This window comes from Cyprinus carpio, chromosome B5 (assembly GCF_018340385.1).
Source record: "Cyprinus carpio isolate SPL01 chromosome B5, ASM1834038v1, whole genome shotgun sequence".
NCBI classification, from domain to species: Eukaryota; Metazoa; Chordata; class Actinopteri; order Cypriniformes; family Cyprinidae; genus Cyprinus; species Cyprinus carpio.
The window spans coordinates 11,506,348-11,532,124 of record NC_056601.1 but is presented as its reverse complement, the minus strand read 5'-3'; the positions used below and the strand labels follow the sequence as shown (position 1 = coordinate 11,532,124).

The following is a 25,777-nucleotide window of genomic DNA, read 5'->3' as shown; positions in this document are numbered from 1 at the left end:
GAGCATGACGTCTTCTTCAGTTTACTCTGGGGAAGTGATATTAAATATATGATTTACTTATTTTTTATAATTTATAAAATATAATTATTTTATATACCTATGGCAGACATAGTACATTGGCCGGACATTACAGATCAACAACTTTAATATATATATGCTTAACTGTTTAGCATTTAAATAAATGGTTTAAGTAAAATACTTTGTGTGGCTTATGGGACAGTAAAATGCTGTAAATAGACATAATGTGGGAATTTATGACTGTAATGATAGACAGAAAGATGAAAAGGAGGAACGAGGTAAAGTCCACATTCTGAAACACAGAGCAGCAGCTTATAGGTGAGGGAGCAGGTAAACACCTTTTACTCACCTATGACAGCACATGCTACAGCAAAATACAAATCTGATTTTTAAATGTTATTATTTATTAAGCAATTGTTCGTAATTATCTTGAATTATTTATGTATAACATTTATATAAAATACAAAACTATCGAAGAAGTATTTTTGAGTAAAAATTCATAACTCTGACGTGAGTCCTATCAGTCTGCTCACTCCCTGAACTGAATAAAATGACACGTTATTCTTGGTGTAATACTTTTATACAGTATTTTTTTTTTTTAAAGTTGTGGTTTAGTTGATTCACTGCTTAAGTCAGTATGAAAGCCCAAGCATACATCGCTAATATTGTCTTTTGTAACTCCGAAACTACACTACATTTCCCACAGGCCTTTGCGTGGTCCACAATGTCTTCTCCGTACCGTAAAGCGCGAGCCGTGAATACCTGAGATTCACTTTGTTTTAATTCACATTTGATTCACATTTGTTTTAATTACAAATGAAACCTGCATATGTGGATAAAATGTAAAAAGAGACCTAGAATATATTCTCATTGTGGTGTTAAACCGATATAAAGGTAATACAATTAGTGTGTATATTAATATTATAGTAATTTATGACAACATAAACACGAACACGAACATTTGTAGTTTTTACTCTGAAACTACACTCCATTTTCCACAAGCCTTTGCGACATGGGCGTGTTCCTCAATGTCGTCTCCGTTACCCGTGAGTTGAAGAATGAGCCAGTGAGAGAAAAGGACTGCGAAACACATAGAATTATTTGTTTGAATTACCACAAAAGATGTTCATTTGAAAGTATTTCGTGACTTTGTACGTGTGTACAGGTTTTGTACGGTTGTTACACGTAGTTGCAGACCTCGGGGAGTTGTTGGTCCATGTTTATTAACTGATTAATGTGAGGCTCATCCGCTAGTCGGTTAGCAAAGCGCCTTTGCCGCTGCGATGATGGAAACTTGAGCAGCTCAAAGGAAACACTCATCTAGCTCTCCAGACCATCCAAACACAGTGAGTTTTACTTTAAAAAATACACTTCGAGCGACGGTGATGTGGAGCTGCCTTACTAAAACCCATAATTGCCGGTGTTATTTAGCGGATCAGCTGCTAATGTACTAGCTGAACAGATTTATTAATTTGGTTTTGGGTATTTGTTGCTTGCAGAGGTCTCATATGTAAAAACAACTAATATGTATGCTATTTTTACGGACAAACTGCCGATTTCCCTGTTGTATAGAAGTCTTTTGACTGCTGTTTTTCTGTCTGGGCTGTTGTCTGCAAAGTCTGGTACATGTAGAGTGAGTTATGAAATCTCTCTCTCTTTCAGGGATCCCTGTGACAGGCAACAAAATGCAGACCATAAAGTGTGTTGTTGTTGGTGATGGTGCAGTGGGAAAGACCTGCCTGTTAATCTCCTACACTACTAATGCCTTTCCAGACGAGTACATTCCTACGGTTTTCGACAACTACAGCACTCAGACCTGTGTGGACGGCCGTGCCGTCAGCCTCAACCTGTGGGACACGGCCGGTCAGGAGGAGTACGACCGCCTGCGAACCCTCTCTTACCCGCAGACGCATGTCTTCATCATCTGTTTCTCTGTGGCCAGCCCTTCCTCTCACGCCAATGTCCGGCATAAATGGCACCCGGAGGTGTGCCACCACTGTCCTGGTGTGCCTGTTTTGCTGGTAGGCACTAAGAGAGACCTGCGAGGGGACAAGGAGACTCTGGAGAAGCTGAAGGAGCAGGGGATGAGTCCAACCACTCCGCAGCAGGGCGGCGCATTGGCCCGCAGCATCGGTGCGGTGCAGTATCTGGAGTGCTCGGCCCTTCTGCAGGAGGGGGTCAGAGAGGTCTTCAATGAAGCAGTCAGGGCCGTTCTCTACCCCAATGCCAAGAAGCACAGCAAGAAATGTGTGCTGTTATAACTATGTGAGGGTGTGTGCGTGAGAGAGATTTTATGAAGGGTGGAATATCAGTTAGTCATGTGATCATCTCTGCAAATGTGTGTTGCTGTCACTTTTTGTTCATATCTTTACACTACAGTTAGCAATAGGTGCACAGACTGTTAATGAGGAAGACTGAGACTGTGTGTATTTGTGTTTCAAATTTCCATACATGTCCAAGACAGAAATACGGTGTTGTAATCTAAAGTCAGGCAGACCGAGGCAGTGGAGTGGATTTGTCTGAAGGACTAACAGGCATTGACAGCTTCTGCCTTCTTTTAAAGCCTTAAAACCCCAGCATATTTTTTAGGAATCACTCAGAGGATATTTCATGCACCAAAGTTTAAATTCAGTCTAAATTCAGATTGGATGTCTTTTGAAGGTGCTGTCTTACCACATCAGTAACACAATTATCAGGGCTCACGAGCCACCTGATGTGTGTGGTATTTTAATGTGAGACCCTAAGACTTGATGACCTACACTTACCACAACATGCCATATTTCTTGTATTGTTACCTTTGTAGAGTTGATCAACTTTTAAATCAGGAAGCGCTGTGGAATCCCAGTGTGCCTTTAGTGCTTAGCCCCTTCTCTGACATCTCATAAACTCTTTCCTCTCTGCTCATATCATCTAGGGTGCTACTTTGGGTGCCAGTTGTCATTTATTGCTGGAAAGGACTGTTGAAAGTTTACAGAGAGCTGTTGTAGCTCACCTGCCTCCTATTAGAGCTGTAAATGAAGGGGTATAGTGCTGTTTTATAACACTCTTGAGGTAGAATTTAAGATCTTTGTGCTGAATCCTCACAATTTACAACCATATTTTTGAAACTGAAGTGCCACTAATATTTTGTATTATTTGTATTTTACCACGAATGTTGATCCACTCCAATGAAGTGCCCTAATAAGAACTGACGGAGGACATAAACACTCTGTCTTTCATCTCCGTTACAATGAAACATCCAGACTAGTTGATATGCACAAACATTCAGTTTTAGGCTTCATTTGGGTCCACATTTACATTTTATATATTGAATGTCTACTTTTTATATGATAAACATCAGCGTTTTTTTTTTTTTTTTTGGTCTCAATTTTGTTTTTAGAACATAACACTATAAAATTGGTTCTTTTTAATTAAAGCTGTTTTTATTTCTTGAAACTCAATATTTTAAGAATATACCTCCACTTGCATGAGAAAATAAAGCAGTTTTAAAGTAAAAGAATGGTTGGCTCCTGTTCTTTGACCTCAGATTTGTTCATGACATAAACATAAACGCAGAGAGTAAGAAGGAATGAGAAAGAACAAGTGGGAGAAAGAAGGAACAGCTGCATCTCTGACATTCTTTACAATGCTTTCACAGATAAACAAATCCATCAGTGTGATTTGTGTTGAGGCATTGTTCTTAGAGTAATGATCTAATGTTTAGGTCTGAATGCTTAACATTTGTTTTAGTATAGGATGTCTTTTACAAGTAAGTAGGGGTTGGTTGGCACAGAGTTCATTTCATGTTAATGGATGATGTAACATTTAAGTGTTTGGTCTCTCAAGCCACAACTGATTCAATCAAACCACTGCAAGATTAAACAAAAATGCTGTGCAATTAATTTAGAGAGATTTATATTTCTATAAATGTTTATTAATAAAGATGGAAACCACTTATGTTTTCATATAGTTAGTATATGAGATGGAAGTAAATTATGCCACCATTATTCACTGAAAAAAAAGTGGTTAGTTGGTATGTGTGTAATATAAGAATAATTAATAAATGCTGAATTTGTGGAAAATGTCATTAAAAGACATCTAAATAAAGTGATAAAATTTAATATTTAGAATCTTTTTTGATTATTAATCAATAACTTATGATCATATAAATGTAAATTAAACATTTAAAATGTTAAATATCACACAAATGTGTTAAGTGTTAGTTTATTACTATACAGTTAATTGCTTCACTTTTGAAATAATACTGTGCCAACCAATGCCACAATCTGTGTTAGCACAATTGCATGACATAGCCTCATTTTAGTCATTAAAAGGATAATTTGTCCAAAAATGAAAAGTTTGTTATCAAATACTCACATTCACGTCGATTCGAACCTGTATGACTTTTTGTATGACATTTTGAGGTACGTCTCTAGATTTTTTTTGTCCATACAGTGGAAGGCTTTTGCTTAAGATCATGAAAGTATTCAAGAATGAATACTGAGCCAACATTCTTCTACAGTATTTCCAAAATAATCTGCCCCTGGAAAAACTTTAAAACAGTAACTACATGATATTTTGTAATTCATTGAATAGGTCTGTTTCTGAGCCTTCTGGGGCCAGATGCATAAACTTAGCCTCTATGTTTGACCAAGATCTAGTCTGAACAATTAGCAGCCAAGGAGCAATCACTTTTAGTTTTCATTTAACTGAATAAGAAAAAAAGAAGAATAAAAAAGACCAGTCTTAAAGAAAAAAATAGATGACTAACTTGTAAAACTAGTTTAAACCTTTTGTGCAACCAACCCTTGGAGTTTTGCTTTTGCTTTGTTCAATTTTAATTACGCTAACTGAGAAAATCATCGTCTTTTTCGTAATTAAACTGAAGAGAGAAATATTCAGTAAATATTTAATGTTATGTGGCTGCATTTTTAGACCTGCAGGGGGAGCCAAACAAACCGGATCAGCTCCGAACAAAACAAACAGAAACGAAACGCGCACAGCTGTTTCTGCGCGCACATTCAGCAGCAGCTCATTCATTGCATAATTAATTTGAGGTTTCTTTGTTTCTGCATTAAACAAAGTTTGCGTATAATATTCTTGAACGCGACTAAGTTTAGCGCACATGCTTTTGCGCGTTCCCTTTTAGCTATCTGCTGACCGCTAATCGACTGGTTTCAGGGAGTTCGTCCTTCGGTCAGATTCTCACTCGAGCCCGAGGTTCCAGAGGCCTTCGAGATAACAGCAACAGAGGAGCAGGTAAGTGCTGTCAAAGAACAACTGTGTAACTGTGTAGCAGTGATGCACTTTTCAGAAATCAGTTTGAAATGCTTTATACTCAGACTGTTTTATATTAGGCAAAAACTCAAATCTGAAAGGTTGCAGGTTTGACTCCCAAAGGGAGCAGCAGGGGAGAGTTCAAAAGAAGGTGACTGCTAAAGGACTTGCATAACTGACTGTGCCAGGATTATAATATCCATAAGGGTTTGGTGAGCTGATGAATTTTATGCTGTTTTTGTGTGTGTAGAATGTCAGACTCGGACAGTGATGAGGACCAGGACCGGCCTTTCCACCTAACCGGGTTTCTCTTTGGAAACATAAATGAGAATGGACAGCTGGAAGATGACAGTGTGCTGGATGTGGTAAGAGAGTGAATCCCTGCTCTTGACGCAGTAGATCAATAACTTAAAATTGTCATGAAATGGAAATTTGCCATATTTTTAAATGTGTGTTATTAATCTTAATGTGAATGATTCACGCATGCACACATTTCATTTTTACCTTTTTTATTTTAATTTTTAATCAAAATGCCGTAGCTCAACCTTCCAGTGAAACCACAAACTTTTTGCGCTGAATGCCTTTAGTGAAGAGAGACTAAGGCCATGTCCACACATACACATACACGGGTATTTTTATAAACAGAGTTTTTCCTTCTTCTGTTTTAAAAAATTATCTAAATGAAAACGCAAACACATGCTATGACGCACTGTCAAGACTCAAGAGCATGCCAAACCAACAGGTGGCGATAAAATCTCAACCATAAAGCCTTGAAGGCCAATCAGAAACCCAAAAAGTTTCCAGTAGGTGGAGATAAGAGTGTAGGCTCTGAAGTCACAAGCCAAAATCTCAGGTTTCGCTGTGTACCAAGCGGCTACCTCCTGCTCTCTCTCATGAGGCCAACACGGAAGTGACTTAAACTGTAATTGTCAACTGGCCACTAGAGGCTGGCTGCAAAAGGGAGTCAATCCCATAGACTCCCCATGTTAAAATGTCCAACTTTACAGCAGAAAAAATCATGTTTACAGCCTGGTTCAAAAAATTATTTTGGTCTATATAGCTAATTTTGCACTTCATGACAACTGTGAGGGGGGTATTTTTTAATACATTATAACTCATCTGTTTAGATTATATTAAGCCTTAAAGTTCTGCATAATTAAGGGCGTGGCCACTTGAGTGACAGGTGGATTGCTGCTGCTGTCACCACCGCCGCGATAGGTGGGCGTGGTTTCAGCAACCAGCTCCCGCCTTTTTGCCCATTTTTGATTATCCGGGAGTGACGCACGGTGACGTGCTGCCAAGATGGCTACGGTTGGTTCCGTCTAATTTAGGCTTCAAAAACGCTCTTTGGAAACCTATGGGTGACGTCACGGACACTACGTCCATGTTATTTACAGTCTATGCTGTCTACATGATCACACTGCAACCAGAGTTTTTGAAAATCTTCACCCTGACAGGCGTGTTCAAAAATGTTTGGTTTCAGTGACCTGGTGCTGCGTTTGCGTGTGGATGAACAGCCAAACTGCATAGAAAAAGCGGTGGTTTTAAAAATAACCTAAGGCTACGTTACACGACAACGATGTCATCAAAAAACGGAAAAGTTTTCCTTGCGTTTTTAAAAAGTTTCACGTATATACGTCAGTGTTTTCAAAACGATTCACGTTTACACAATTCTGTGAAAACGGCTAAAAACGCTGTATAACGTGCGCCAGGCCAGTAGCTGGCGCTGTCACCTTTTTAGTAAACAGTAGCTGTAGGGATGTGACGGTTATATGATGTATATGATGCATATCCACTGTTGGTTGTAATATTGGTTAAGTAAATCCACACTTTGCTGAAGAAGCATTAAACTCTTGAGCAGCAACAACACTACCATGTACTCCGTCATTGTTGTGTATGTTTGTTCATGCTTGCCTTTAAAATCGACACATACTGTGCATGTCTAAATACCTAACACGTACTACACATGCGCATGATGTCACTGTTTTCAAAGATTCCCGTTTTGGGTGTTTATGCGGAAATGCTAACGGTGTCATTTTCAAAAACGTGCACTTTGAAAACCGTTTTCAAAAACATACGTTTTCAGTCCCCGAACCACCGTTGCTGTGTAAATGAACAGGCAAAACGCATAAAAAGTTTCCATGTTTTGGCTGAAATCATTGTGTAAACGGCCCCTAAGAAGGAATAATGAATATATGCTTGTCAACTGTCGCTTTCTCTCTATCAGGAGTCAAAGAAGCACCTAGCTGGTCTGGGCACACTGGGTTTGGGTTCACTTATTACAGAGATCACAGCCAGTGAGGAGGACACGGCTGAGCAAGAGCAAGACCAGAGCAACACTGATGCAGAGGGTCTGTCTGTGTTTCTGCAATTTGAAAAACTTCACTCCATGTGTCAGATCTGTGCAGTTAGAGGAGACGTGATAAAAAAACCCCTAACTTTGTGAGCTATTTGTGTGTATGAATGTAGGATGGGTAAGAAGCACAGAAGATGCAGTTGATTACTCTGATATCAGTGAAGTTGCTGAAGATGAAACCCGCAAGTACAGACAGGCCATGGGCAACCTGCAGCCATCACGGAGAACAGGTACACTGGTGCAACTGGTGCAGAACACACTGAACTACATGCACAACTTCATTGCTGACGTGTGTGTATTTTGGTGTCAGATGAAGAGGAAGATTACGATGCTGATTGTGAAGATGTTGATGCCAAACTCATGCCGCCTCCCCCTCCCCCTAGTCAGCCAACCCCTGCCAAGAAAGAAGACATGGCCACTCAGAACAGCAGTGGTAAATGAGACTTTTGATTGATAAGAAATCAGTCTGAATTGAGTGTGCTGTTCTTATTTCTTTTTATCAGAGTTTCCGCTAGGGCTGTGTATCACCAGCAAAGTCACGATACAATACGTATCATGATACAGAGGCCACAATACGATGTATACGATGATACAGGACTGCACTGAATTTCACCCAAGATGAATTTAGTAAAACAGCTGTTTATTAAACACTGCATACTATAGTGCCTTTTCTAACTATTGGCAGAGCTGGCAGTTGACCTCTGCATTATGAAGGGCCTCCATAACTGTACCACAGTAGGCTACAATATAGGTAATAATGACATATGTTTCATGTTTACATTGGGCAATCCCCACCAGGTACAATATTCTGATTGTTTGCATCTTGTTTTTAAGCCCATAAATAATAATGTACTTGTTTTAATAAATTTATATTGTAATGTACTCAGTGTAATATATAAAAAATATATATAATATTTACATTTGTGGTAGGTTATAATTGCACAAATTAACACACTCTTTGTTTAAAAAAATAAATACAAAATTAGAAGAGTACTAAACTAATGCGCTGTCTTCACTATCTAATGCACACACACGCTGAGTCACTCACACAGATCACGCTGCGCCGCACTCAGACATTCAGGAACAAACTTTTTAGCGCTGCCCCCGCAATTTTATCAACTAAATAGCTTAATCACATTATCTTTCTTAACAAGGTGATGGTAACATCATTGTTTCTAAAGGAATTAAAGCCACAGCTTCACTGTTAATAGAGAAGCGCAGTAAAACGGTGGTAATTCATACACACAGAGCCTCTCTCTCTCTCTCGTAAATGAACACTTGATGAGTTCTGTAGGCCATCAAATTTTAGTGAAAATCATCAAAATCGCTGGCGGTGGCTGGAGACTTACGTTTTAGACACCATATTTCCTGTTTTTGCTCTATTTTTCCAACAAAAATCATTCCAAACACAGCCACAGTGCTGTTTTGTGTCTCTGAGCAACATGATGTTGTTTTGTTCCTGAATGAATCAACGTTTAAATGATTTAGTTCAATCACAATGACTCACTTATTAACAGACTTGCTGCCACCTACTGGCAGTTTTAATTTCACATTTAAGGTACCTTTTAATTTGTAAAATAATTTCAAACATCAGTTTTCAATGTTTTATGTTTGAAATATCAAAACATTATTTATGCATTTGTAACTGCTGGTTAAAGTATTCTGTGACCCTCAGAGCTGCAATAAACAGTGTGTAAATACATCTAAATGCCACTTCTAAAGCAGCTTCTGTTTCCTCTGCATTGCGGAGATAAATTTTGTTGATACTGACTTAATTTGCTTGGTAACAGCCTAAATGCAAGAATTGGACTCAAATGATGGTGCACACTTCTAGAAAAAATGGCTTAAAGGTAAAAGTGCCCATGAAACTTGTTGGAAAAGATTAATTTCTATCACTGCTGTGAACAGACCAAACAGGATTTGAAGAATATAAAAAATTTCAGGAGTCAGCTGTCCACAGTAGTCCTTAAGATATCAGCGCAATAACAAACTCAGCAAAATATCATCTAATATAACTTATTGATGATAATTTAAATTAATATCATTAACATTTTTTAAAGGCTGAAATTTAAAGTTTGTCATTTTATAAAACTTGTTGTTTTTGTGAAAACTTGTATCTGAACTGTAAATTATGCTTTTTACAGTTTAATATGGTACCATACACACTGCACTACCCTGCTTATATGGTATTCATTTTATTTGTGCAGGTCTTAAAAAGTCTTAAATTTGAGCTTAAAAACCCTTATTTATAATTTTTAGTGACAGATGAAGGTGATGGCATTATCCTGCCTTCCATCATCGCTCCATCGTCGCTGGGTGATAAGGTTGATTTCAGCAGTTCATCAGACAGCGAGAGTGAGAGCGATCGACCATCTCAGGGTTCAGGGTCAGGAGGACAGGCAGGGTGTCTTACCCTCCCTCTTGCAGGCATTATGCAGAAAGATGCTGCTAAAGCCCTGCCTGGAGTCACAGAGCTATTCCCTGAGTTTAGACCTGGAAGGGTGAATGTTACACAATATCTCTTAGAAATAATCCAAAGTTAGTTTGTCCACTATTACTTTGTTTGCAGTGTTTCATGGTGAGGGTTAATGTTTCGGTTCTATCAGGTGTTGCGGTTCTTGCGGTTGTTTGGTCCTGGTAAGAACATGCCATCAGTATGGAGAAGTGCTCGCAGGAAACGGAAACGGAAGCAGAGAGAGCCACAGTCAGACATGGCTACAGGTGACAACGAAGCACAGCCACCTGAACCAGGGGCTAAGAAAAAGTCAGGATGGGACTATGAGTATGCACCACCTCCTCCACCGGAGCAGTGTTTGTCTGATGATGAGGTAATCCAGACATATACATCATTTAATGTCCACTTGTCCGCTTCAGAAAATAGGCCTATATTATGATGGGATCAGAAAGAAGACACTCTGCTTGTCTCTCTGTAGATCACCATGATGGCTCCGGTGGAGTCTAAGTTCCTGCAAGTGTCTGGTGAAGGTGATAAGGTGTCTGAGGTAAGGCCAAAGGTGGCTGAGTGGCGTTATGGTCCAGCACAGCTTTGGTACGACATGCTTGGCATCCCAGAGGATGGCAGTGGCTTCCATTATGGGTTTAAACTCAGAGATGACCAAAAGGAAGACACTACAGATACAGCAGCTAAAACTGCAAACCCTCCAGCTGCTGAACCAGTCAGTGAGCAGGAACCACCCCAAGAAGCACATGCTGAGGTCAGTGCTCTTTTTGGAAAATAAAAATAAATCTGTTAAAAAAAAGTTTTCAAGACTTGAAACAAAGCTGATATAAAATAGAAATATTTGAAAACTGAAATGAAAACTAGAAACATAGCCTTGGAAAGTAAATGGAACAAAAAAGTAAACTTAATAAACTTAAATAGATTAAAGCTAAATAGAATTATTTGGAAAAGAAAAGAAAATCTAAAAAGATAAGCTAATTTTAAATAATATTTATTTTAGTAGTAATACAAAGATAACACTAGTTGAAGTCTGTCTGTCTGCCTTATTTTTATTGTAAGAGAAATACGGCCATTTGTAACTTAAATATGTAAGGGTTTCATTCACTTCCAGTTATTTTACCTTTACAAAAGCAGGCCATTTTGCTGTTTTTTTTTTATTTTAATTCGTTATCATAATCTTAAAAACACTGGTTTGTAGCACAAAATTACCTTTTTTTTTTTTTTTTTGCTTTAGTTATATACCTGTAGCTGCTAATGAATTGGAAGTCTCACACGTTTACAAAAATAGCTTGCTTGCAAAGTAAGGAGAAAAGAAATGTTTCAAAAATGTTTTTTAAAGGCTTAGTTCACCCAAAAATTAAAATTAGCCCATGTATTACTCACCCTCAAGGCATCCTAGGTGTATATAGCTTTCTTCTTTCAGATGAATCCAATCAGAGTTATAGTAAAAATTGTTCTTGCTCTTCCAAGTGTTAGAATGGGAGTAGGTGAATAAAGGCCTCCTGTAATGAATTGATGCGTTTTTGTAAGAAAAATATCCATATTTAAAATGTTATATACACTTTTCTCTCACTTCTGCTAAATGTCATATGTGGAAGCCGTTCTGGTGGATGACGTAATACGTATGCACGTGCCGGTGATTAGTGACGAGCACGGACGAGAGGCCGCAAATCAAAAGGCCGGTTATGACTTAAACGTACAAAACGATGATTTGTTAAGAAAAATGCAGGAGGATTTTGATATAGGCCAAGAGGAGACTGGTTTTCCTTTGCTTAAATAAGGAAACTTTGCTACCTTTGCTTGTAAATATGGATATTTGTCTTAGAAAATTGCATCGATCCGCTACAGGAGACCTTTATCCCTCCCTGGAGCCGTGTGAGGCACATTTTATTATAGAGGCGCACACTTTATTTGACTGTTGTATGAAAACACCCACCTACTCCCATTCTAAAGCTTGGCAGAGCAAGAACAATTTTTAATATAACTCTGATTGGATTCGTCTGAAAGAATTAAGTCATATACACCTAGGATGCTTTGATGGTGAGTAAAACATGGGCTAATTTTCATTTTTGGGTGAACTAACCCTTTAATTGAAAGTGAAATTAAAGGCACAGTAAGTTGTAATAGTTACTCCTCTAAATTAATCATATTTGTGTTTCTGTCTGTGTGTGTTAGCAAGAGGATGAGGCATCTCCGATGCAGGATGAGCTGTTTTTAATGGTGACCCAGTTGCAGTGGGAGGAAGATATCATTTGGAATGGAGAGGATGTGAAACACAAGGGGACTAAAACTCAGCGTGCCAGTCTGGCTGGGTGGCTGCCTACTAGCATGACCCGTAATGCCAATGCTTACAATGCTCAGCAGGGTGAGATAACAGCCATAATGCAACAAACAAACAGAGAAGGTCACACTGACAGTGCATGATATTAAAAACACACATTCATAGACATGCCCTCACTGGTCTGTGGAATGAATGTATGCATGTTTTTCAGGTCTAAGTCGCAGTAATTCTCTGTTGGTTCCCCCAACCCCACCACCTTTGGCCAAAACTCCATCAATATCAGGCTCTAAGAGGGACAAACATAATCATGATCATCAAGGTACCGTCCTCTGTTTGTTCTGTGGGTCATGTTTAAAGTTTGGTAGATGCTGTGAAGTTAATATCCACTTTTTGGGGCTAAGAATAAAACAAAATGAATTTGTATCTTCTAGCCGCTCATGAGGATGACAGCCCATGGTTCTCCATATTCCCGATTGATAACGAGGAGCTTGTTTATGGCAGTTGGGAAGACAACATAATCTGGGATGACCAGTGCATGGACCGCCTCCCTTCTCCTCCCATTCTCACTCTTGACCCCAATGATGAAAACATCATACTTGGTATTATATAATGTTTTATACCTATTTCAGTTCTGTCTTTACAGAAGTGGTTCTGAACCTTTTTGTGTCCAAGGCCCCCTACAGTTTACAACAATATTTGTCGCTCTGTGACTTTTTTCAGTTTTCCATTATTTGCTAGAAGAATTAAAGAGAAAGATTCTCAAAAATATTTTTACTCACAATTTGTATCACAAATTTCTTTTTTTTTTTATTATTATTTTTTTTTACAAACGTAATAAACTTAAAAATCACACTTTAAAAATTAGGCTACCTCATATATCCAGGTTTTCCAAGACCGTGGATATCTTGGTTCTTCAAGGAAAGAAAAATACTACTGACTGAACTACTGAGTATTGGCTGAACTATTCTTTTAAGTCATCTTGAGATGGCTGAGAACCACTGATTTAATTAAAGGTTAGTTTTTTATTAAGATTAAAGGGCCATTAACAGAACCTCATGGTTCTGTTACAGAAAATATTTGTGAAAAGAAGTGTACATGGAACCTAACATTTGACTTTGATCTGTGTTTCCAGAGATTCCAGATGAAAAAGAAGAGAGAGCCTCTCATTCACCCTCCAAAGAAAACAAGAAAGAGACAGCACTGAAAAAAAGTCGCATTCTGTTGGGAAAGACTGGTGTCATCAAAGATGAACCTCAACAGGTAAGAGGAGAATAAGAAAAAATATGTGGAGTAAAAAAAAGGGCAAGTATTTGGATAGTGGATGATGTGTGTCATGTTTGACTCTTTTCTTACTTGTATCTAGAATATGTCCCAACCAGAGATTAAAGATCCTTGGAATCTGTCCAACGATGAGTTCTACTACCCAAAACAGCAGGGACTAAGGGGCTCCTTTGGAGGAAACATCATCCAGGTAGGACATTCAAAAAGGGATGTCAATGGGGACCCAGGTTTGAGTCTGATCTGGAAAATCTGGGCCCTCATTTATCAAGAGTGCGTAGAAAAGTTTCTACATTTTGTCCTACGAATAAAATTTAGAATGTAAGTACAAAAAAAATCAGTATTTATCAAACGAGCGCACACGGTTCTTACACACACCAGTAAGTAATCATTGTTGATAAATCCCACATGTTCTTAAGCACCATGCTCATTCCCGTTCATGGTCATGGTGACAACACTTCCCTTTATCATGTGAACATATACGTCCTAACCAAAGTCATGGCAAAGAAAGCGATACCGACTGAGAAGCCATTCTGTGCTCTCACTAAATAGATCAGCACGCTCTTTGAAAAACGCATTCTCAACGCAGTGCATGGTTCGCCAAATCTTCCAGCAAAGCGAGATCAGCCATGACCATATAACTACATTTCAAATCGACTTTCCAACTGTCCTTTATAGCTTTTCACACTAATTGTGCTAATTTTTTGCTTGAAATAAGAAATTATTAATTGAGTATTTGCAATTAAAGGACACAGGACACATATGGCAGCACTTTCTTTTTGTAGTATCACCATTCTAACACAAGAATCTCTTCGCAAGCATGCTCAGAGTTGTGCTTACATTTACACACATTCCTACATGTAAGTACAAGTTGGTAGATCCCACACTTTGCATGAAACTGTTCTTGCATACTCATTACGCACACATCTGTGCATACGCACTGTTGATAAATGAGTGCTGTGGTCCCTGTGAGCCAACAGCCCTTTTTATGTCCTGGGCATGTGCAAAGTTCACTGTGGAATGACCCTCTAAAAGCAGTGTTTGCATCAGTGTGAGATGCATAAATGTGCATGTGTCTGAATGTGTAACCCCTAAATGGGCAGAAACAAGAAAATGCCTGTCCATTTATAAAATTATATTTTTAGTGCCATTTTCCAAATCACACTGACTCAAATAATACAGTTGATTAAATAATTTGATTTGACTCTGATATCTTATTTCCTAATTTTGCTTTGCCTATTGTTTCTTCTTAGTTTTTTTGTCAATATTTCTTTCCTCAGCACTCCATTCCTGCTGTTGAGTTGAGGCAGCCTTTCTTCCCCACTCATATGGGACCTATGAAACTACGGCAGTTCCATCGCCCCAACCTTAAAAAGTACTCATTTGGAGCACTGTCCCAGCCTGGCCCACATCCAGCCCAGCCTCTCCTCAAACACATCAAAAAAAAGGCTAAGGTAGACTGACACAGAATTCATATGTTTGTATGTGAGTGATAGGGAGTGTTTGTTTGTGTATTATATACATTGACCTATTAAAGTTCATACTTGTCTTTCATTTGTCTTGTTATATTTTAAAATCTCTCAGATGCGAGAGCAGGAACGTCAGGCATCAGGTGGAGGGGACATGTTTTTTATGCGCACTGCTCAGGATCTGACGGGAAAAGACGGAGACCTGATTTTGGCAGAATATAGCGAGGAGTATCCTCCCCTTCTCATGCAAGTTGGCATGGCAACCAAAATCAAGAACTACTACAAAAGAGTAAGTCACAAATTTAAACAAACCACTGAGAGATTTAATGCTGTTTAGTCTCGATAATTTGTAGTCTGGATCTGGGTATCCAAGTCTGGTCACCCTTGATAATGTCATTGTTAATATTTCTGTCTGTAGAAACCAGGTAAAGATCCAGGAGCACCAGACTGTAAGTACGGAGAGACCGTTTACTGTCACACTTCACCATTCCTGGGATCATTGCACCCCGGACAACTACTGCAGGTACAGAAGGTTGTGACTTCTTGTCACAATTGTCACCCTTTGTCGAGTGCCTTGTTTTCTTAATCATATCATGTTGAAGTCCTTAAGTTGTCATTCCTTAGGAATTGTGTTGTGCTTTTGTGTGTGTCGCAGGCCTTTGAAAATAACTTGTTCAGAGCTCCCATCTACTTACATAAGATGCCTGAGACTGATTTCCTGATTATCCGGACAAGGCAAGGCTACTTCATCCGAGAGCTTGTGGACATAATTGTTGTGGGTCAGGAGTGCCCTCTCTATGAAGTGCCAGGACCCAACTCTAAACGAGCCAACACACACATTAGAGATTTCCTACAGGTATCACTGGCAGCCATCCTGCCCATTTTATTCTGGTAGTGTGTTAACAAGTGATAAGAGGTAATGTATGGATAAGTAGTGGGACACCTATAGAAGTTTGAAATCCTGAGCTTGTTTGAAATGCCTCATGTGTTTTTTGGAGAGTATTTAAGTATTTTCTCTCTCTGTAGGTGTTCATCTATCGACTCTTTTGGAAGAGTAAAGATCGCCCTCGCCGTATTCGTATGGAGGACATAAAGAAAGCTTTTCCTTCTCACTCCGAGAGCAGCATCCGCAAACGCCTCAAACTCTGTGCTGATTTTAAACGCACAGGTGCAACACCCTCTATTATGCACGCACATTCTTCTTAAATCAAATTCTGTGCTGTAAATCTGTCTAAATCTAGATGATTTTTATCTCATGTTGGGCAAGTTTGTATTTATTTCAGGTACACACTCCCAGTAACCATTTTATAATTTATGGCCATTTTTCAAAGAAGTTCAGTGTAGTATCCCAGAACTCAATGAATTTTATTTGAAAGCTGCAGAAGCACTGTGAGTGTAAAAAGCATCATGCAAATCTGCATTTCATGTGTAACAGATGCAGTTTGTGTGAAACAGGCCTTAAACAGAATGCCATAAAAACACACAAGAAACTTTTCACATTTGCCATATTTAAATAAAAAAAAAAAATCATCAGGGTTTGACCATAGATATTTGTTACTACTAGTTACTACTATTTTTTACTACTGATAAAACTAGATAGAGAGGACCAATATAGCGGTCCAGTTACACTTCTCTCCTCTGTCCTGTACTGAAGCTGTTTCATGCGCAATCTTTTAGGCATGGATTCTAACTGGTGGGTGCTAAAACCTGATTTTCGGCTTCCTACCGAAGAGGAGATCAGAGCAATGGTCTCTCCAGAGCAGTGCTGTGCATACTACAGTATGCTGGTGGCAGAGCAGAGACTAAAGGTTTGCACATGCAGACTTCATATTTTTCACACTTTCATCCACACCAGCTAATGTACACTGTTCTCTCTCACAGGATGCTGGTTATGGTGAGAAGTCTTTTTTTGCACCTGAGGAAGAAAATGAGGAGGAATTCCAGATGAAGATCGATGATGAGGTCAGAAGTTTGACTACATTTCAATATTGTATTTGTAATGGATTTAGTCTGTTTTTGATTATAATTATGTTGTGGTATGATCAGGTACGCACTGCCCCATGGAACACAACTCGGGCGTTCATTGCAGCCATGAAGGGGAAATGTCTCCTGGAGGTCACAGGGGTGGCTGACCCCACTGGCTGTGGAGAAGGATTCTCATACGTTAAAGTCCCTAACAAACCCACACAGCAGAAGGTATGTGCTTTCTGACCATTTAGCACAGCTCCTGGCAATTAAATGATTCAGATGCATTAAAGTATTCCACACATCCTCATTTCAAACACTCTATTTTCTGTTTTTTCGCTCAGGATGATCGAGAGCCTCAGCCAGTGAAAAAGACAGTGACAGGGACTGATGCGGATCTGAGACGTTTGTCACTCAAAAATGCCAAACAGTTGCTCCGCAAGTTTGGAGTTCCTGAGGAAGAGGTGACACTAAACTAACAAACTAATCAAAGATAGCGCCTCTGAATAAGCTAATTGAGTAATGGTTATCTGAGAATAAAGGTGCTGTCTGTGTATGTGTATTTTATTTCTTTTTGCTTGTTATTTTCCAATATTATTTATCTCTAATGACATGGATGTTTATTGGTGGTGATTGTGTACTCTCTTATCTCTTTAATATACTCTAATGTGTGTATTTATGTGCATATTTAGATAAAAAAACTTTCTCGTTGGGAGGTGATCGACGTCGTGAGGACCATGTCTACTGAACAGGCTCGCTCAGGGGAGGGACCTATGAGTAAATTTGCTCGTGGGTCTCGATTTTCTGTAGCAGAACATCAGGAACGTTACAAAGAGGAGTGCCAGAGAATTTTTGACCTGCAGAACAAGTGAGAACCTGAGAGAAATGAGCAGAGTTCTCTGCTTTTCGTTCTGCATAGTCTACACAATTAGGTTATCAAAATGGTTACAAAAAATGAATGACAATTCTGATTAATGTTACAATATTCTTGTGTATGTAAAATGAGTGTGATGTGTGTTTTAGAGTATTGGAGTCCACGGAGGTGTTATCGACTGACACAGACAGCAGCTCAGCAGAGGACAGTGATTTTGAGGAGATGGGCAAGAACATTGAGAACATGCTGCAGAATAAGAAGACCAGCTCTCAACTGAGCAGAGAGAGAGAAGAGCAGGAAAGAAAAGAACTGCAGCGGATGCTGATGGGAGAGGACAATGAGAGAGAGAGAGGCCGCAAAGAAAGACGCAAAGGCTGTACGTGTGTGTGTGTGTGAGAGTGAAATTCAGCTTGTCAATACCCAGATTTTTCTCTGTCTCTGTTTCTAACAACTCAACATCTGTTTGTGCATTGTAGCAAGTGCCCTTTCCACCAGCTCACACAAAGATGATGACGCTTCCTCCGTCACTAGCCTGAACTCTTCTGCAACAGGGCGAAGGCTTAAAATTTATCGCACCTTCTGTGATGAGGACGGCAAAGAGTATGTGCGCTGTGAGACTGTACGCAAACCAGCTGTTATTGACGCTTACTTGCGTATACGCACGACTAAGGATGATGAGTTCATGTAAGTCTCTATTTGTCTACTTAGTAGAGTTATTGTGATATCATGAGTGTTGTAGTCAATATTAATACACACCAATAACTAATATATTATTGAACACTATTTTATATAAAAAATTATATACAGATAATAATAATGTCTGTGTGTCTCCCTGAATGTGTCTGCAGTCGCAAGTTTGCACTATTCGATGAGCAGCACAGGGAGGAGATGAGAAAGGAACGGCGTAGAATTCAGGAGCAGCTGCGGCGCCTCAAACGAAACCAGGAGAAAGACCGATTTAAAGGTCCGCCTGAGAAAAAGTCAAAGAAGGCCAAAGAACGACCAGACCTGAAGGTACAAAATTAGAAATGCACTTCTACTCATCACTGATCCTTGTCTTTTGAAGGCGTCTTGCTGTGAATGAAATGAGCACATGATATTTTCCTGCACAGACTGATTCTAATGTTTCTGGTGTCCACAGCTGAAATGTGGAGCTTGTGGTGCTATTGGCCACATGAGGACCAATAAGTTTTGCCCATTGTACTACCAAACCAATGCCCCGCCCTCTAATCCGGTGGCAATGACAGAAGAGCAGGAAGAGGAGCTCGAGAAGACTGTGATCCACAATGACAATGAAGAACTTATTAAAGTGGAAGGAACCAAGATTGTGCTTGGAAAGCAGCTCATTGAGAGGTTAAACAAACATAGTAGTTGATGCATAACGAGTTTGTAAACTTTTTTTTTTTAATCAATGCCAAGACATCAACAAGAGGTTAAAATTAATACAGTTCAATTAAAAGTGTATATGCAACTTATATCATGGTTCTATTAACCATCTTTGACCTTCACCAGCTTTTAAAATGGGCCCATGGACAGCATTATGGTTGCCTGAAACTATTAAAAAATATTTTTGGTAATTTGAAATGCAGACAAAATAAAATCTAAACATTAAATATAAAATGTAAACTTCAAAGGTAGATTACAAATGTTGCCCTGGCAACTAACTCAAATAAAATATTGAAACTGAAATACAGATTAAAGGTATATATTTATATAACTAATTAAATATATAACTAATAAAAATGACACTATAAATAGCTAAAATTAAATGAAAACTGAAAATTTAAATTGAAAGTACTACAATAGTATGTATGTAATACTAAAATAACACTTGTGGTGTGACAAATGAATTTCAAATGTATTTTATCAAGTCTCTCATTTGATATGCTTTATACATATTAACGTTTAAAAGAACTACCAAAATACTGTTTAAGATGGTTTTAGATAATGTATGGCACGGCACGTCGTCACATGTCAACTGCTTAAATAATTTGTATGCTCGGTTGCTAAAATGTTTTAGTATTTGTGGCTTTGTTATGAATATTAATCCATCATTATGTTTATAGTGCTGATGAAGTGCGGAGGAAATCTCTGGTTCTGAAGTTCCCCAAGCAGCAGCTTCCTCCTAAAAAGAAGAGACGTGTGGGGACAACGGTGCATTGTGACTACCTCAATGTAAGAGTATGTTTTAAGCGTTTCTTTGTACAATAGTCATTTACAGGTCCCTATAGAGCCTGTATAAGTAATAAGCATATGGCAGCTTTTCAGTCTGCCATCATCGTTCATTTTAACTCTGCCTTTCTCTCAGCGTCCTCATAAGTCCATCCATCGTAGAAGGACAGACCCCATGGTCACACTCTCTTCAGTGCTGGAGAGCATCATTAATGACATGAGGGACCTTCCTAATGTAAGGCACATTCACCTATCTTTCTATACTATCTTTCTATACTAGACATGGACACATTCTATGAGACACTTAGGGAATATGGTGTTTGTTTTTAGACATACCCGTTTCACACTCCTGTGAATGGCAAAGTAGTTAAGGATTATTACAAGATCATCGTACGGCCGATGGACCTGCAGACATTGCGTGAAAATGTTCGCAAGCGCATGTACCCTTCACGAGAAGAGTTCAGAGAGAGTGTTGAACTCATCTACAAAAACAGTGCTACGTACAATGGTACTTTCACATGTAACTCATAGAGAAACTTTAATTTCTTTATTCAGGCGAGACATACTCAAGATCTATTTTTGTGTGTTTTCAGGTGCAAAGCATCCTTTAACCCTCGTCAGTCAAGCAATGTTGAATCTGTGTGATGAGAAACTCAAAGAGGTAAATGTGTATCTTTTACTAGGACTAGACATACTTGCAAAGAGATTAAGGACTAATTCTTATCACTCTCTTTGCAGAAAGAAGAGCGTTTGGTTCGTTTGGAAAAAGCCATTAATCCCCTTCTGGATGATGATGATCAGGTTGCTTTCTCCTTCATCCTTGACAACATTGTCACACAGAAGATGATGGCCGTACCTGACGTGAGTGATGTTATTTCCTGTTCTAGCCTTATACATTTAATATTTACTTGTATTTAGGTATTAGAGGACTAATTCATATTTAATATCTGTCCAGTGTTATTAACTGCAAGTCAGTTTGAGCAATATTAACCTATTTGATTCTTTTCTTTTTTTTTCTAAATTCTTTATTGGATTTTTTTTGCATTTAAAAATAACAAGTGCAGAGATAATAAAGCCATTTACCACAATTTAAAATTATGTAATAGTAGCACCTCAGTTAACAAACTCCAGCCAGTTACATACATTTTAGCAGTAAAATAAATACCCTGCACTATAGTAAAATTAGATTATTCATAACAAAATAATACATAAATCAATTTATAAGTAAAATTAAATTAGTTAAAAATGTATGTAAATAAAAAATACAAAGTTGGGCATGGATGTAAGTGCTCAGTGACTTTTTTTCCAGAAATGTAGGGCTATTTTAATTTTTACATAAAATTATAAAAATATTATGACATCAAATCTGGCTCAGCAGTTTTTACACTAGAGAGGACCAGCTAATCTGTCAATTAGCAAAAATGAAGTTAATTGTTTTTTCTTAATTAGTTAATATCTATTTTTCTCTCTGTAGTCTTGGCCCTTCCATCATCCTGTTAACAAGAAATTTGTTCCTGATTATTATAAAGTCATCATCAACCCAATGGATCTGGACACACTCCGTAAGGTCAGGACGATCTGTGTGTTGATGCAAGAATCTTCAGTTAAAATGTGATTTATTAAAGAATCTCTGAACTGTTTGTGTGTAGAACATCTCCAAGCACAAGTATCAGAACCGAGAGGTGTTTATTTCTGATGTCGCTCTCATTCACACCAACAGTGTCAAGTACAACGGTGAGAAACATGAATCTTTTAGTTATGAAAATGCAGTTTCATCACAACAAAAATAGTGGTTTCACCTTTAATATACATTTTTACTTTTTCAGGTCCTGATAGTCCTTACACCAAAACAGCTCTGGAAATTGTAAATGTCTGTAAGCAGACTCTAGCAGAGGTATGTCTGTGTGCAATTGAGCGAGCTCTTTGCTGTTTTCATGTGCTTTGACTTGTTTTTGAAATGTTTAATGTGTATGTGTCTGTTAGTATGATGAACACTTGACTCAACTGGAAAAGGACATCTCTACTGCTAAAGAAGCTGCTCTGGATGCTGCAGACTTTGAGAGCTTAGACCCCTTTACCCCTGGACCATACACACCTCAGGTACATGAACAGATTACACTGAGGACATGATCTCAGGTGTCTCAAGCGCTCTGTGTGCAAGTGTATTTTGTAGCAGGTGAAATTAAGCATGTCAGCATAAGAGACTCTGACAGAAATAGAACAGAAGGCTTGTATTTCTCTCTCTCTCTCTCATGCATAATCCAGACTTTCTGTACTGCACAGCTGTTTGATTCACGTTTCCTCACTGTTCCTGTGTTTTCCTCCTCCCTTTATGACAACCTGTTTGTCTTTCTGTGAATGGAGCTTTTTCTTATTTTCTTCTTTTTCATGATTTTTTTTCTATCATTTTGTTTTCATTTTCTTTCGTTCTTTCGTTCTTTCGTTCTTTCTTTCGTTCTTTTGTTCTTTCTTTTGTTCTTTCTCTTTCTCTCTTTCTTTCTTTCTTTCTTTCTTTCTTTCTTTCTTTCAGCCTGATGTGTGTGAGAACAGTGTGTCTGTGAGTTTGCAGGGAGATTCTAGTCTGTTAGCGGAGGCTACGCTAATCCCTCCCACCCCTGAGAAAAGAGGGGGGCAGGTATTCCTCTCTCCCTCTCTGTGCATTGATCTATTGCTCTGTCCATTCATCTTTTCATTCATTTTATTGGCTGGCTTGCTTTACCCCTTTAGATCCGTCCTTCCACCCCACCATCCATTCTTGTGGTCACCCACCCCGTACTGTGATGGTGTCTGTGTGTTGCTGCTTGATTTGCTTTCTAACCCATTTCCAGCAGATATTAAGGATGTTTAGGAGACATTTTAGAACTGCTATTTAGTGAGCTAAATTCGAAATCTGTCATTTCTTTCAAATTGAATCTCTTTCCAGCTAAGAACAAAACAATATAGTAACATTTGCAAGGAATGTAGCTGAAATGATTCTTTCAGGGACCAGTATGTGGTGGTCCGAAAAAAGCTTTAGGGTTTTAATGTGCAAAAAAATTATATCCAAAGATGATAAATTACCTCCCTCCATCTGTCCATCCTCTGCTGCATGCATTTTCTGATTGGTCCTCTCCTTCTGTGTAGTTTTCTTAACTATTTCTTTTTTTGTATACACCTTCCAAAGGGTCGTCACGGCAGAGGCCGAATGGGTGAGGAGGAGTCTGATGTGGACATTGAAGGATTTGAGGAAGATTATGATGGCAAACCTAAAACACCTGCTCCGGTAATAGTCTATAGGGCAAAAAAAAAAAAACCCATGGAAACCTCATTATTGATTATGCATTAAGCAATAGCACAGTATTAACTCATAGCAAAAGTTAAAAAGTTGTGGTTTAGCTGAATGTTTCATTGTCAGAGATTTGAGTGTTGTATGTACTTCTAGGCTGAAGAAGGTGATCTGGATGATGAAGATGAGGAGGATGATGAAGATGATCTCCTAATGCGGCCACACAGGCGTATGCATAGGGATGATGAGGATGAGGAGGACGATGAAAGCTCCAGCCGGCCAGCACAGGCCAGTGTGCTCTACCAGGATCTGCTGATGTCAGATGCAGAAGACGACGCTAGTGAGGAGGAAGGCGATAATCCATTCTCCTGTGAGTCTGTGTACTCATGAATATACAAGTATTTGTGCGATATTTTGGCTGTATGTGTAACATTGACTCTATCTGCTCTCCACTGAAGCTATCCAACTGTCAGAGAGTGGCAGTGACAGTGATGCTGAGCTGGGGCATCAGGAGAGCACCCGGATTGGATTAGAGCAGGAAGAGAGTATGATGTCTTACGAGGGGGAGGGACCTGATGGGGTAACGCACATGGAAGACAGCAATGTCAGGTGAGAGTATGCAAAAAAAAAAAGCATATTGTTGTTCGAGTAACGCTGATGTAATTCCAGATGAAGTCGTGGTTTGTATCACTGTTAGAGATTTGCTACTGTACTTCAGTAACTGCAGGACTCTAGAGTCTAATAATGTTTGTCTTGTACTTAGATAAGTGCTGTGATGAATTTATTTTTACATTATTTACATGATTTACAGCATTTCCTAATAAATAGTCCTGTGTTATTCTTTGGGGCATCTTGGTAATGCCCTCGGTCAGCTATTTTCTAGTCATGCTCCATATTGATCTCATCTACATGAATTGGTAAAGGATTGATTTGTTTCTAAAGCATGTCTTAGCAACAATAATATCTCACAAATTCTAAATCAGGCTAATGCAGGCTAAAACTACTACTGTTCAAAAGTTTGGGGTCAGTAAGATTTCTTTCTAAAGAATCATATGTGACTCTAAAGACTGGGGTAACGGCTGCTGAAAATTCAGCTTTGCCATGTCTGGACAAAATTACATATTCAAATAGAGAACTGTTATTTGAAAATATAATATGTCACGATATTACTGTTTTACTGTGTTTTTGATCAATTAAATACAGCCTTGGTGAGCATTAGAGTCTTTCGAAAACATTGAAAAATCTTAGACTTCAGACTTGAATGGTAGTGTGCATGAAGTAGGTCACAGATTTCTGATTCACATGCTCTCAGGTCTTTCTACCTTTACTTTTTCAGCCTGTTAATACCGTACAAAGTTAATATAACACTACAAAACTGTTGACAGCATCTCTGTAGATAACTAATATGTAACTAATATAAAAAAAATATATCAACTATACTAAAAAAAAGCAGCAGCAGCTTGTGTTTATCATGAAAACACACTTTACTATGTTGAGGACTGTGTGCGGGATAGCTGCATATTCTCTTAAGATTTGAAGAATCCAATATTGCATTGTTTGGATGAAAATCATTGTACCATTGCCAGTAATGCAATGTGGCTGTTTTAAATAAATGCCATATCTTCTCATAAAGTCTCTGTATAAATTCTTTCACTTACACTTCCTGTGTGTTACAGCTACGGCAGCTATGATGATGGAGACAGTCAGACGCACAGAATTGTGTCCAGCCCCAGGACAGGAGAACGAGATGGAGAGGAGGTGTATGGGATAAGTGAAGAGGAAGAAGAGGAGGAGGAAGATGAACAGAGACGAGGTCCTAGTGTTCTCACACAGGCACAGCTCAGTGATGATGAGGAGGACAGTGAAGAATTCAGATCCGTTGGCGGAGACAGTGACATGGATTCTGACAACTAACACGCTTTTTCCTCTTCTGTTATATGTTCTGTGTGTAACTGTGTCCTGGAGGTGATCATGGTGTTGCACATAACTGTATATTTTGTTCTGCTCTTATGGTTGTGTTTTACATGTTATTTTTATATAGCTTATTGATCCTGTTTGAGGGACTTAGACAACTTTGTGATGTGAGAAATACATTTTTTTGTATCTTAAGTGAACCCATTGTGATTTTTGTCACTACTAAACCTAGATCAACTCTCCTGCTAGTCTTGATTTTGCTCCTATAATCCGTTTTTCTAAAATTCATTTGAAAACACTTTGAACTGGCATTGGCGGTTTTTAGCAGTTTCAAGAAAAGTTGTGAAAACTGTCCTGTGATGTGACTGTTTTCTTCATGAAAATATACAATACAGAAATGCATCGTGGGGAATTGTAAGTGTTCCATTTTCATCAGTCCTGTAGTGTGGCACCTTCTGATTTACGCTA

The 25,777-nt window shown here is 38.6% G+C and overlaps 2 protein-coding genes across 8 annotated transcripts; both read left to right on the top strand.

The window, feature by feature from the left end:
- Window positions 1-304: 304 nt before the first annotated feature.
- LOC109045383 (rho-related GTP-binding protein RhoG-like) lies at window positions 305-3,899 on the top strand. 2 transcript variants are annotated; one of them, XM_042724305.1, is made up of 2 exons: window positions 305-348; window positions 1,681-3,899. In XM_042724305.1, the coding sequence occupies exon 2, from the start codon at window positions 1,704-1,706 to the stop codon at window positions 2,277-2,279; it is 576 nt and encodes a 191-aa protein (XP_042580239.1). In that variant the 5' UTR covers window positions 305-348; window positions 1,681-1,703; the 3' UTR covers window positions 2,280-3,899. The 2 variants fall into 2 exon arrangements, with proteins under 2 accessions (XP_042580239.1, XP_042580238.1); XM_042724304.1 differs by lacking the exon at window positions 305-348 and adding an exon at window positions 1,034-1,364.
- A 1,056-nt stretch (window positions 3,900-4,955) lies between these two features.
- On the top strand, window positions 4,956-25,501 carry taf1 (TAF1 RNA polymerase II, TATA box binding protein (TBP)-associated factor). 6 transcript variants are annotated; one of them, XM_042724300.1, is made up of 41 exons: window positions 4,956-5,256; window positions 5,525-5,639; window positions 7,502-7,625; window positions 7,744-7,860; window positions 7,941-8,063; window positions 9,890-10,131; window positions 10,237-10,458; window positions 10,564-10,845; window positions 12,267-12,456; window positions 12,584-12,691; window positions 12,804-12,971; window positions 13,505-13,632; window positions 13,736-13,843; window positions 14,931-15,104; window positions 15,235-15,408; window positions 15,538-15,642; window positions 15,775-15,975; window positions 16,146-16,287; window positions 16,797-16,927; window positions 17,001-17,081; window positions 17,166-17,315; window positions 17,429-17,548; window positions 17,777-17,952; window positions 18,108-18,334; window positions 18,435-18,642; window positions 18,807-18,972; window positions 19,100-19,311; window positions 20,025-20,133; window positions 20,267-20,365; window positions 20,461-20,638; window positions 20,724-20,791; window positions 20,869-20,991; window positions 21,605-21,697; window positions 21,780-21,864; window positions 21,957-22,024; window positions 22,114-22,230; window positions 22,700-22,765; window positions 23,294-23,392; window positions 23,552-23,765; window positions 23,854-24,004; window positions 25,072-25,501. In XM_042724300.1, exons 2-41 carry the CDS (start codon window positions 5,526-5,528, stop codon window positions 25,307-25,309), a joined length of 5,901 nt encoding a protein of 1,966 aa, XP_042580234.1. In that variant the 5' UTR covers window positions 4,956-5,256; window position 5,525; the 3' UTR covers window positions 25,310-25,501. The 6 variants fall into 6 exon arrangements, with proteins under 6 accessions (XP_042580234.1, XP_042580232.1, XP_042580233.1 ...); XM_042724298.1 differs by having other exon boundaries at window positions 22,661-22,765; XM_042724299.1 differs by having other exon boundaries at window positions 20,025-20,139.
- Window positions 25,502-25,777: the final 276 nt, after the last annotated feature.

Bases quoted from the DNA above. Each gene is read 5' to 3' on its own strand.
- LOC109045383 (XM_042724305.1), top strand. From the start codon at position 1,704: ATGCAGACCATAAAGTGTGTTGTTGTTGGTGATGGTGCAGTGGGAAAG.
- taf1 (XM_042724297.1), top strand. From the start codon at position 5,526: ATGTCAGACTCGGACAGTGATGAGGACCAGGACCGGCCTTTCCACCTA. The intron at 18,335-18,434 runs GTACGTGTGTGT...TGTGCATTGTAG, and splicing joins CAAAGAAAGACGCAAAGGCT to CAAGTGCCCTTTCCACCAGC. The intron at 23,766-23,853 runs GTGAGTCTGTGT...TCTCCACTGAAG, and splicing joins AGGCGATAATCCATTCTCCT to CTATCCAACTGTCAGAGAGT.